This window comes from Populus trichocarpa, chromosome 18 (genome assembly GCF_000002775.5).
Source record: "Populus trichocarpa isolate Nisqually-1 chromosome 18, P.trichocarpa_v4.1, whole genome shotgun sequence".
Taxonomy (NCBI): Eukaryota; Viridiplantae; Streptophyta; class Magnoliopsida; order Malpighiales; family Salicaceae; genus Populus; species Populus trichocarpa.
The window spans coordinates 904,764-917,131 of NC_037302.2; the positions used below are offsets into that span (position 1 = coordinate 904,764).

The following is a 12,368-nucleotide window of genomic DNA, read 5'->3' on the forward strand; positions in this document are numbered from 1 at the left end:
ATGAAATGTGATGTTAAGATTAACTAATTAATCTGAATCAAACTCATTACTTGAAATGAATACGCAAAAATTAATATTGTTTTATTTATTTTATTTTTTTATAACAAAGAATTTGGATTTGAAAGTTAAGTAAAATGAGATTTGTGAAAGTCAGATAAATAAATTATTAATCTGAATCAAACCCATACTTGAAAGTAATACATAAAAATTAATATTTTTTTATTTTTTTATTGAAATGAATACGCAAAAATTCTAGTGCTAGCTAGATAAATTTAGACGGATATGTTGAAAATTTAATGCGAAAATTAGGTAAAATGAGATTTGCGAGCCTTGTTGATGATTTATATAAATAGAAAGATGAGAATTTGTACAGATTTATAGTGATATGATTTGAATAATGATTGTACAAGTTCTTACACGAGCCATAATTACCTGAAGATCTGTGGCAAATTCTACACATGATCAGCTGATCATTTTGCCTGTTGCATTGCATCAACAACTATTCATCGATCGCATATATCCATCCCAATATCACTTTATAGAAAAGTCTAGGGCAAATCAAACCCTAGCCTATCAAGGGTTTTACCTTCCTTGCACGTTAAAAGCATTAAAAAAGGATGTAAAAGTGCATCCTTTCTCTGTGCGAATTTAGGATGGGGCAGATTTTTTCTGGGCATGGTGTATCTTTTTCAGAGAGAAAACTCACAGTAGATTGCTGCCACTTTACCCACAATGCTTATTCCATTTTATCTCTTGCAAAATGATTATGGTCTCCCCATAGGTGCACACATCTCATCGCCTCAAAAAGTTTATTGCTTTTTTATTTTATTTTATTTTTATAATGAATATATACAATCTTTAACATGATTCACGGCTGAATAATTATTTTTAAGAATCAAATACGGAAGAGCCCACTAATTTAAAATTTATAGTTCATCGCATATTTATATATAAATTAAAAATATTCTTTTCTTTTAATTAATTTTTTATCACTTAATTATGGTCAGCCGGGCTACGCTAAAGACATGGATCCTAAGCAGCACGAAATTGGTTCTCCTGTATGGCTAAATTTAGGAGCATGGTAGCATTATTGCGAGCTAATAAAAAAATGGTGATGATATTATATGGAAACATGCATAAACATAACCCTTCTGGCATCAGATAGTGGAGGTTTGAAGCACAGCCTTATTATCTATTATTTAATAATGAAGATTAAGAAATCACTGTTGTTTAGGATTTGCTTAAACCCCATGATCATCACCGAAAGTGTAGTTGTTCTTATTTTCCAGGAAGCCACACCCTTTAGGCTTAGCTAGCTAGTGCAACTGTGCAAGTGCCATTTTGCGTGTTTAGCATGATAAATATATAATGGAGTCACACCCTTGAGGTGTTGCTTTGATATTGATTCTTGCTGGGAAGAAGTTTTTTTCCATATAAATTATTATTTCATGCTTCGTTTAGTTTTTGGTAGAGCAGAACAGTGATTTTCAAACTATTTTTTATTAATATTTTTTAAGTGTTTTTTAATAGTTTTAATATATTGAAGTCATATTATTAATTAAAAAACACTTTTATAAAAATATTATGCATGGTATTACTTAATACACACTAATTAAATATGAGAAAAATAATTTGAAAGCATTCTAACCATTAATAATAATAATAGATATTAAATGATATGATAAACTATGAAAATATATGGTGAATTCAAATGGAGAGAGAGCAACGAGGAAATTAATGTATTAGGCTGACATAATATATAGTTTCTCATTGCTTTTAAAGTATGTGATGGGATCATACCGTTTGATGCTATGAATCCAATTAATAATTCTAACCAATCGAAAATTAAATGTCTGCCAAACTTCAACATCACAACGTCAAATGATCATGAGCCAGATATATGATGCCTCTACTGTGCATGATTTCATCAAAAAGGAGGAGGCATTTTGGGATGATTTCATCTCATCTTTCGAGGGCAGCATTCTACGAAAATCTGTGATTATCAACAGAGAAGAACACCAAGTCCTTTCATCGAAAACAGAGGATCAACAAGGACTGTGTCAATCTACAGATGTTACTGCGCACAGTAGAAGAATATTTAGAGCATAGAACAAAAATGATCAATGCATAAGAATATTACTTCATAACATCGTCGTGCATGAAGACAAATTGTCTCCGATATAAGTTGCATCGCAAGTGGAAAAGGAAATGTGTGAAATCCATGACGGTATCGTGTCACGATCGATCAATTGTTTTCTTAGCAAAACATATGAAGAATGTCGACCCAGATGAAAACCCAAAAATATTGTTCTGATGTGATGAATTGTCTTCCACTAGATATAGATATGGATACTAACTAGTATAGTTGGAAAAAAAATCTTTTGATATGATATCACGTAATTTGTATAATAATCATTATAAGACTTGTTCTAAGAATTAAGTCGAGGGTTAATCGTGTAAACCTATAAATTAGCAGTTTTATTTAAAAGAATTTTATTAAAATAATATTGTTTTAGCTATAGTAATAAAATTACATTGTTTTAATTAAAATAATATAATTTTAAATCGAGAAATTATTTAATTTATCCTAGCTAAGTTAAGTTTGATAATTGTTATCTAAATTTAAATTTTATTTATATTTTATATTAATTGTGAGGTGTTAAAAAATTATTGTCATATGGTGTTACTCAAAACTCAATAAATTTATTGATCATCAAAAAAACAATTCTTCATTAAATCATTATGATAGCAATTTTAATTTCCATTAAATATTAAATTGCAGAGAATATCAATTTAAGTTTTTTTTTGTTTTTGTATTAATCTCATCCCACTGCATTGGAGTGAACTTTAAATCTAACCTCTAATTAAAAAAAAATTAGGGTTCATGCAATTGGAATTAGACACAAACATGTCAAATGGCCTCAACTTTAAGATTCGATCAGAATATTTATTTTATATGAGGAGATTAATATATTTCTAAAAGTAAAAGGAACCTTATTAACTGATAAATCACTATATTCTAATCAAATCAAAGATCATCATGGGGGCACTACTGCTCTCTCTTGTCATTGCAATTGGATCTGTAGGGTCCACTCTAAAATACCCTAGGCCCCACCAAAGCACCCATTGGAAACATACACCTTCAGAGACACAGGATCATGTTTCAAGGGACTCGCTCCCATTTACATCCATACATCACATATGCACATGAAAAGTGTCACCGCGGGGGGCCAAATCCGTGACACGCAAGTAAAAAGTACAAGAGCAAAACATTTTTTAGCCCCTGTAGATGTACAAATGCTCCATCTTAGTCCTTACAATTCAGAATTTTCAATTTTAATTAACCTGCTAATTACCATAAATACATGATGAAAGTATGCTAATAAATTCGAAACATAAAAGAATGTCTTTTTTTTTTCTATCACCATTAATTTTCATTGATAATGGGGACATTTTTTACTATAACTCAAAACTCACAATCATTCAAACTTAAATTTTAATTTATTAAAAATTAATTGGTTAAATAGTCATTAGATTAAGTGTATGTTGGTATTATTTTAGTTTTTACTGTTGTATTTTAAAAATATAAATTTTAAAAAAAATATAAATTATAGATTTTTTTTATTAACCAATATTTCAAGAGGGAGTTTTTAGTGGGATCAATGCAAAATTATAATATGTGTTGATCAATCAAACACTTTTAAATTTATAATTAAGATAAAACACGGAATGCACTACACCGCACCATCAAAACAAACAAAGCCTAAGCCTACTTATGTGTTGAAGATTTTGAAACAAATATAAGATTATAAGATTAGTATGTATATTTTAAATTATAAGAACCGATATGGAATATGTGTATATCTATAGGGATTAAAGTGTAGTTTATCCAAAGCCCAAACCCATCCACATTTATAAATACCACTCCCCTACCCTCTCCATTACCCAAACTAAACCCACTTTCTTCTCTTCCTCCCAACCAAAGCCTCTTCCCTAAGAAGATAAAAACATTAAAATAAACCCAAAAAATGAGACACATTAGCCACCTTGACACCACCATCAGCACCACAAAGGCAGCAGCCACTTCACCATCACCACCAGCAGTAGTCCAACCTCGCTCACCGTGGCACTCACCAGTGCCATACCTCTTTGGAGGTTTAGCAGCTATGTTGGGGTTGATTGCTTTTGCTTTATTAATCTTGGCTTGCTCTTATTGGAGAATTTCTGGTCGTTTAGACAGTGAAAATGAAGGTAATGATCTTGAAAGTGGAAATGAAAAGGAAGGAAAGCCAGAGAATAAGGTTTTTGAAGAGAAGTTTTTGGTTATTATGGCTGGAAATGAGAAGCCAACATTTTTAGCCACTCCTGTTTGCAGCAAAGCCTCTTCCTTTGTAGCCAAGATTGATAACCAAGAAGAAGCGAAGACGGGGAGTACACCTACTGGTCATGATGACAAGGTGAAAAATCAAGAAATGATTGGTGACAGCCATGATCAAGCAGCAACAACTACAACTGAAGAAAATACAGAGACGCAAGAGAACCAGCAAGCTCAAGAACAAAATTAAGCTCCAATGAGCAAGAAATAAATCGTATTTGGAGAGGAAAAACACTAAAGAGAGTGTTTTTTTCAGGGAGTTTTCTTGTATTGCTTCTCTTTTGTTATTTTCGTGGTTTTGTTCTTGTACTTCTCCGGGAAGTGTAAATTTTGCTGAGATGAAATAGTTATTAGCAGAAAAAGTTCTCTTCTTTAAAGCTAATTACAGCTAAATTTTGCCTAGTAATCATGATTTTCTCCATAATTACTTCTCCCAATATCTCCTTGATTCATTTACAGCCAGCTGCAATGACCAGCTTCCATTGATGGGAGCAAAATGGAGCTTGAAATCAATCACTTAGTATTGGTTTGAGCATCAATGGGAACAACTTTTGTGCCTCTACATGCAAAAAATTGAAGTGGGTCTTGGTGCTTTAAAATTTTTAAAAGGTATTGAATTTTTTTATATATCATGAATATGATACCTCAAGGAATCATCTTTTGCACAAGGGATTGTTAATTCAGTTGTGAAAAAAGTTCTAATGGAGGGAATAAAGTAAGAATAAAAAACGACTTGAAGAGTCATCATATTCTTTAGATGGCCTTTCCCTTAGTTTGGCTGCCGGAAAATTCCAAGGAACAAATTACCGGTGAAGTGCAATGACAAGAAATTAAGTAGTACAATGTACTATTCCCACTGATCACATTATTAATGAATAATTTACTGTTTGTTTATGAGATTTGTGCTGCTTGCCTTAATGTCAGTGCAAAAAATGGGTGGTGCATGAGTGATGAAGATGGATGATGTCTATTTTTCTTCGATTTTTATGCAAATTAAGTCCATCTTTCCTTTATCTTTGGTTGATGTTTTGTACTATAGTCGAAGATATAAAAACTATCTTTTTTTATTATTTTTCTAAAACAATAATCACACACTTCCTAAATGATTCCTGTTTTAATATTCTTAATCCAGTATAAAGATTAATTTTATATCATTAATCAGTATAATAAATCCAATGACATGAATTAATTTATCCTCAGGTGAATTTCTAGAAAGTATTTAGAAGTGCAGTAATTATTATATTTTAAAGTGATTTTTATTATTAAAATAATAATTTTTTATTTTAAAAAAATTATTTTTTATATTAATCCATCACGGTATAAAACTACTTAAAAATATATAATTTATAACAAAAAATTATAACAAGAATTAAAACGTAGAAATGAACTCGGAAACATGTAACATTGGAAGAACAGAAGAAAAGATCCTTTGGCCAGGTGGGTGATTCATTTTCAATTTTCCAACAGGAAGTACTGATAGGTGGCAGGGAGTTAGGGTGGGGCCAGGCTTTTAGAAGAGGACACGAGAAAGATGAGAGGCCTTCGGTTACTTTCTTCGGAATATGAGGACACGTCGTGTTCTCTCACTGGACCGTGCTCGGTTGAAAGCAACGTGCAAGCTTTAGCAGCAGGTTGTCTGCGCGCGGAGATGCGAAGCCGCTTTTGTTAACAAATGCTCCCCAGCTTTCATTTTTTTTTTTAATTAATATTTAATGGACACCTTTTTCCTTATTATTATTATTATTCCCCTGCAATGGGCAAGAAATCTTGATAATCTACATAAACAAGCCAAGGCCATAATTGCAGGACATCACTTGCTGATCAAGTAAAGAGGAGGTGAGAAGCAAAGTAAATCGGAAGTTCCTTCATTTGGGTGGTGTGTTTTTGTCAAATTTGGATCTTGTTCTAAGTTCTTCCTTCCTTCCTTGAATTCAACAAGGTTTTGATGATGCATGCTTCACTAGCACTCGGATAAAGTTTTTGAAAAAAAAATAAAAATACAAGCTTTTCAAAAAAAAAAATTAAATCTAATTATAAATCAAAATATCTAAAAAAAACTATTTGTGTTGATAAATATAAAAAACAAAGTATTGATATATTTATTCAACTCGTCTAGTTGCAGGTCAAATAATCTTTTTTCCAACACAGAAGAATTAATGTGTATGTTTTACTAACACGTTTTTTTTATATCAAGTAAAAAATATAACCATGAATCACAAAATCAACGCTTAAATATAATTAAAATCATATGCATTAATAAACATATGTAAAATCTCAAGCTAATTTTTAACGTAGTCAAAAAAATGAAACAATATTGTAATTACTACAGTGAAACATCATTTTTTTAGTCTGTGTAGAATAAATTTTCAAAAACAAAAAGTTTAAAGAAAAAAAAACATTAAATTTTTTTTACAAAAGAATAATAAAAAAAAGAACAAAAAGAATGGTATAAAGAGGCCAAGTGTAAAGAATAAAAAAATAATATTTTTTTTCCAAAAAAAGTGTAAAGAAAAAAAAAGAAAAACTAAAAACAATTAAAATCATGAATTTGGCATGCAAGTTATAATTTTTGTTTAAACAAGTGCTAGGTATACATGCTGCTCCAATGTGTTTTTTTACATGAAAAAATAAAAGTGTCATTTGAAAAGCCTATGCAATCATCTAACTAAATAAATTGATAACCATTTATGTAAATAAAAAAAACATTGTTAACAATAATCAAGAAAGAACCTGTAAAGATAAGATATTTATCCAATTATATTTACTAAAAAATTTTATTTAAATAAATAAAAAACAAATCCACCATAAAAAAACTCATGGCTTAAATGATAAATACAAACCTAAATGACTGAATAAACTCATACCATAAAAAAATATTATGAAATGTCGAACACATCAGAAAAATGCAAGGAATGGACACTTGCCGATGTGATAAAAACATATAAAAAAATAAAAAAAATCCTCTTGTGAACTCGGCAACCAACCTGAGTGAACAAATCAAACATATGACCTAATACATGAAATTGAGGTGATCTCATAAATAGCAAAGCTAAAAAAATACTAGCAAAACAATATTTGAAAAAAAAAATACTTTAAAAAAAGGACTAAAGTCGACCCAGACTAATATTCCAGATCTATGAATCGGGACATGAAACTAGAATGACCCCATTAAAAGCAAACCTAAAAAAACAAAGAAGCAAGATTCTTAACCAAACAAATATTGGGGGATAAAATTGAGGAAAAATATCAATAAAAAAACAATGCAAAACAAATAACAATTAAAAGAATCAAGACTAAATTCAACATAAAAATCAACTGAAATTAAATGTTAAGGGAAAATTTAAATGAAATTAAATGTTTAAGGGATGGAATTGAAAACAAATAAATCAATTAAGAAAATAATTAAAAATATAACAATTAAAATAATTGGCACCAAACTTGACATAAAAAATCAATGAAAAGAAATTTTCAAGGATGGAATTGAAGAAAAACAAATAAATCAAGAAAATGATTGAAAACAAAAAAAATAGCAATTAAATGATTGAGAACCAAATTTGATAATGAAAATGACCAACAAAATCAAACAACTAGGAACGAAATCAAAAATAAAATCCAATTAAAAACAATCAATGTAAATAAAACAATTGAAATTAAGATAAAAAGGATTAAATAAAAAAAAATGAAATTGAAAGGCCACTATAATTTTTTGCATGGACAACACTAAATTCGAGAAAGAAAGAGAAAAACCAATTGACATGTTGTTACCCATTTTTGGGTTCCCACCAAAAAAAAATTGAAAATGAGAAAATACAAAAAATATATCAAAAAATATTCGAAAGAAATCCAAAAAATAATAGGAGCGAGAAAAGGACTGGAATGCTGAAAAAAAAAGAACAAAATTGGTTGAGAAGGTTCAAAAATGCAAAACGTTGAAATTTAACAGTATATTTTTTACTGATAAGAGCTCTGTTGACAAATAAAATTCAAGTTGAGAAAGAAAAGTCTATAATCAGATGTTTATGGACTCAATTAAATTTTATCTAAGGTTTAATTGAATTTATGGAGGGTTTGATTACAAGATTACAAAAAACATCCAAGGACCAAATCAGAAATATGCATTTTGAATTAGCAAACGACGCCGTTTCATTAAGAATTGCGCTCACTGTTCATGGTCTTCTTCAAAAGGAAAGAAACGGCTAGAAATAAAGAGACAAGGAAGCGTTTTTGTAGAGATAGCGGAGCTGTTTCAGGGGAGCATGTCTCACGCGGCCATTACCATATGCATGCCATAACGCACGCATCCTCTGGCTATAAAAGCCAGAAGAAGGACCGAGCAAAGGGAGGAGCAAAAAAGGAGAAGGAGGGGAAGAAGGACCCGATGGAAAAGAAAAATAGTAGAGGGGGAACGTAAGGAAGAGAAAAAAACAAGATAGAGAGGGAGGGAGAGAACTGGAAAAAAAAAAGGCTCACGCCTCTGCACAGAAAGGAGAAGAGCCACCGTCGCCTCCCACAGCAACTCCACCGACCAGCAACCTCCACCGCAGCACACACGACAACAACACCGTGAGAAACAGAAGAAGAAAACAGAAACAGAGGAGAATAGAGCAGGAGAAAAAAAAACACAGAGAAGAAGAAGAAGAAAGGCCGACCACAGTCCAAGCCATTCTTCGGTCAGCAACCACCATCAACGCCTCCTTCAAAGCCAACACAGCACACTCGGCAACAACACCGTGAGAAACAGAAGAAGAAAACAGAAACAGAGGAGAACATAGCAGAAGAAAAAAAAACGCAGAGGAGAAGAAGAAGAAAGGCCAGCCACCGTCCAAGCCATTCTCCAGTCAGCAACCGCCAGCAGCACTGCCTGTAGAGCCACCGCAGGTCAATCCAGGAGAATCATCCAGTCATCGTCTTCGGCTCTGCCTCCCCGCACCAGGTAAGTTCTTCTTTTTTTTTTTTTGTCTGTTGTAGTTATATAACACTGTGCGAAGGTAATTTTAATTACCTTCGCACTGTGCACTGCATGCGTGAATAGTTCACGCATGCAGGCCTTAGGCAGCCAGGTCACTGGGTTGGGCCAGTGACTCGGATAGGACTGCTGGGTCCAGCCCAGCCACACGGGCCAAGCTGGACCCAGCCCAGCCACACGGGCCAAGCTGGACCCAGCCCAAAAAATAAAAAAATTAATAAAATAATAATAAATTCAAAAAATATTTTCAAATTTTTTTTTGTGATTTTCTCGTATATTTTACTGTATTTTGATCAATATTGGTTTGTATTTTTATACTGTAAAGATACAAATCCGGTATTAAAATACCTGGTTTTCATAAAAAAAATATATAAAAATATAAAAATAAAATGTTTTGTTTTCATGCATACAGCCAAGTCTCTCAAAAATAAAAAAATAAAAATTGTATCTTCATACATCAAAGGAAAAATTCAAAAAATATTTAGCATGCATTTTGACTTTAATAACCAGTTTATTAAAGTCACGAGAACTAGGCCAATATTTCAAAATTTTCAAAAAAATTATTTTATTTTCTTTTAGTATCTGGGGTACGACCTTATACGTAAGACGTATTCCGGATATTAAATTCTTTTGTTGATGTTAGAACGGTTAGGTTTTACCCGATAAGATAAAGATCTCTTTACTGAAGAGAACTTTTCTTCAACCGTAGATGGACCAACAGCTAGAAAACATCAACAAGACCTTAGATTTTATCATAAAATAAAACAATGCAGCTTACTTTAGGTAGGGCGTATTTGGGGTGCTAATACCTTCTCTTTACGCAACCAATCCCCGTACCTGATCTCTGAGACCAGTTAGAGTTTCTAGTGACTAAAATACTAGGTGGTGACTCTCATTCCATTTTTCCACTAATAAAAGACAAGAATTCCTTGTCTCCACACATTTGCCATTTTAGACAAGATTTTGAGGGTGGATGTTTTCGCCGCGACACCGCACACGTGCGACATGACATATTATACACGTGCCACCTAAGGAGGAGAAGGATGCCGAGACGCATCAAATGATGAGGTGGAAGCTTGATTTCAACCACTGTCGTTACTTGCATGCATCAATAGCCTTTTTTATCTGCACAAAACCAAAAATACCCCTATAACTAAACAACAATAACAAAAAAAACCGTTATAAAATTACAACCAAGCTCTTGAAGCCACGGCTAAAAATTTTGAATGACGATGGTAATGAAGTAATTTGACTGTTCATAAAATTATATAAAAAAAAAAAAAATATCCCTAGGACTAAATAACAATAATAAAAAACCAATTAGGAAATGACAATCAAGCCCCCGAAGATAATGCTAACAATCTTGCATAGTAAAGGTATCTACGTAATTCAATTGTTCATGACAAAATTGAAATTACCATACAACCTCTAAACCAAAGGTTCTGATTGTTTACTCTCTAAGAGCAATACAGTAATTGTACTATTATTTAAAAAATAAAAGATGATACTGCTCTCAAACAAATCAGGAATGACAAATTGATAGTGTGCAAAAATTATCCTACCTCTCAAGTAAAACTTTCAAAATTAAAAGATGAAGGGTAAAAATATAATTTCGTTGTAGCCTTAAACACATTTCATTGTGGATGGGTTACAGTGAGAAACTCGCGCAGTTTAATATTTTACTTAATTAGTTTACAACACTTGTGCTACAATGCGATTAGATAAAAAAAATTGAACGTAACAAAAAATATATAGGTAATAGAGAATTATTTAGCATTGTTATTAAACTTACCTTACTAGGTCAATCTTAAAACTTGATTCATCTTTTTGCCCAGTCAAAATTTAAATTTAAATCGTGTAAGAGTTGTCCCAACATGACCTAGTTGACTTAATCAATTTAAGGGCAACTTGGTTAACATGTAAAAAGAAAAGTGGTTAAAATTGAAAAAAAATATTTAAATTGACAAAAAACACCTTTTGATCCGACTTTTTACCTCGTCCTGTTTAAAGTTAAACAATGTCAGAGTTTTTTTGGTGTGATTAAATTGACTTGACTGGTCCAAAATTAATTTGAATGACTGAAATGATGAAATTAAAAAAACAATAGAATAAATTGTTTTATTAAAAAAACCTTCACTATTTAAGATTTTATATGGAGCTTCACTATTTACATTTATGATACATGGATACGGATCATGTAGCGTCACGTATGTATTTTCATCTTTTGCATCATGTGTCATTGTTTTGATAAAAACTAATAAATAAAAAGGTTATACATGAAGTTGGAGTATAAATATCTCATCTATTTGTTTGATGGAAAATATTGTAGGTATATTCAATAAATCATTTTCCTTTTGTATCTTCAATTTTCTTTTCTATTTTATTTCATCAAAAAAATTGAAAAATATATATATTTGTTAAAAATAAAGATTATTTGTTTTTATTAAAAAAATACACCAAGTTTATAACTATTCAAAGAAAAAAAATGAAATCATAGTCACCTTAGTATTTTATATTTATGATAGTTTAATTATAAAATTTTAATCTTATTATACATTTAAATTAAAGATCATAATGAAAATAATTATATTTATTAACTAAAAAAAACTTTGGATATACACAATTGTCAAATATAGTTTGTTTATTTGCAATCAATCAAACAAACTACTCTTTTGTGAAAAAACAATTCTTCATAAACAAACAATCACATCAATTCTAGAAAAAAAACATAATTGTTTTGCGTAAAAAACTAAGTTATTTGTATTATAGGTATTTATAAAACTTATTCAGAAACTAATTTTAAAAATAATTTAAATTTTTAAGTTATCAAATTAATTCATAGATTATCATATTAATTCAAGCCAATCATTTCGGTTAAAATAATAGATATTATCAGATTTAACTGATTCAAATAAATTATTAAAAATTTAAATATATTATCATGATTTTATTTTATTAAATCAATATTTTTTTATTCAATTTGAAATATGAGTTTTTGGATTTAACGGGTAAAGTTTAATATCTACT

At 30.7% G+C, this 12,368-nt stretch overlaps 1 protein-coding gene across 1 annotated transcript; it reads left to right on the top strand.

The window, feature by feature from the left end:
• Positions 1-3,949: 3,949 nt before the first annotated feature.
• On the top strand, positions 3,950-4,752 carry LOC7476226 (protein GLUTAMINE DUMPER 2). The gene has a single exon (XM_002324902.4). It carries the CDS (start codon positions 4,029-4,031, stop codon positions 4,563-4,565), a length of 537 nt encoding a protein of 178 aa, XP_002324938.4. The 5' UTR covers positions 3,950-4,028; the 3' UTR covers positions 4,566-4,752.
• Positions 4,753-12,368: the final 7,616 nt, after the last annotated feature.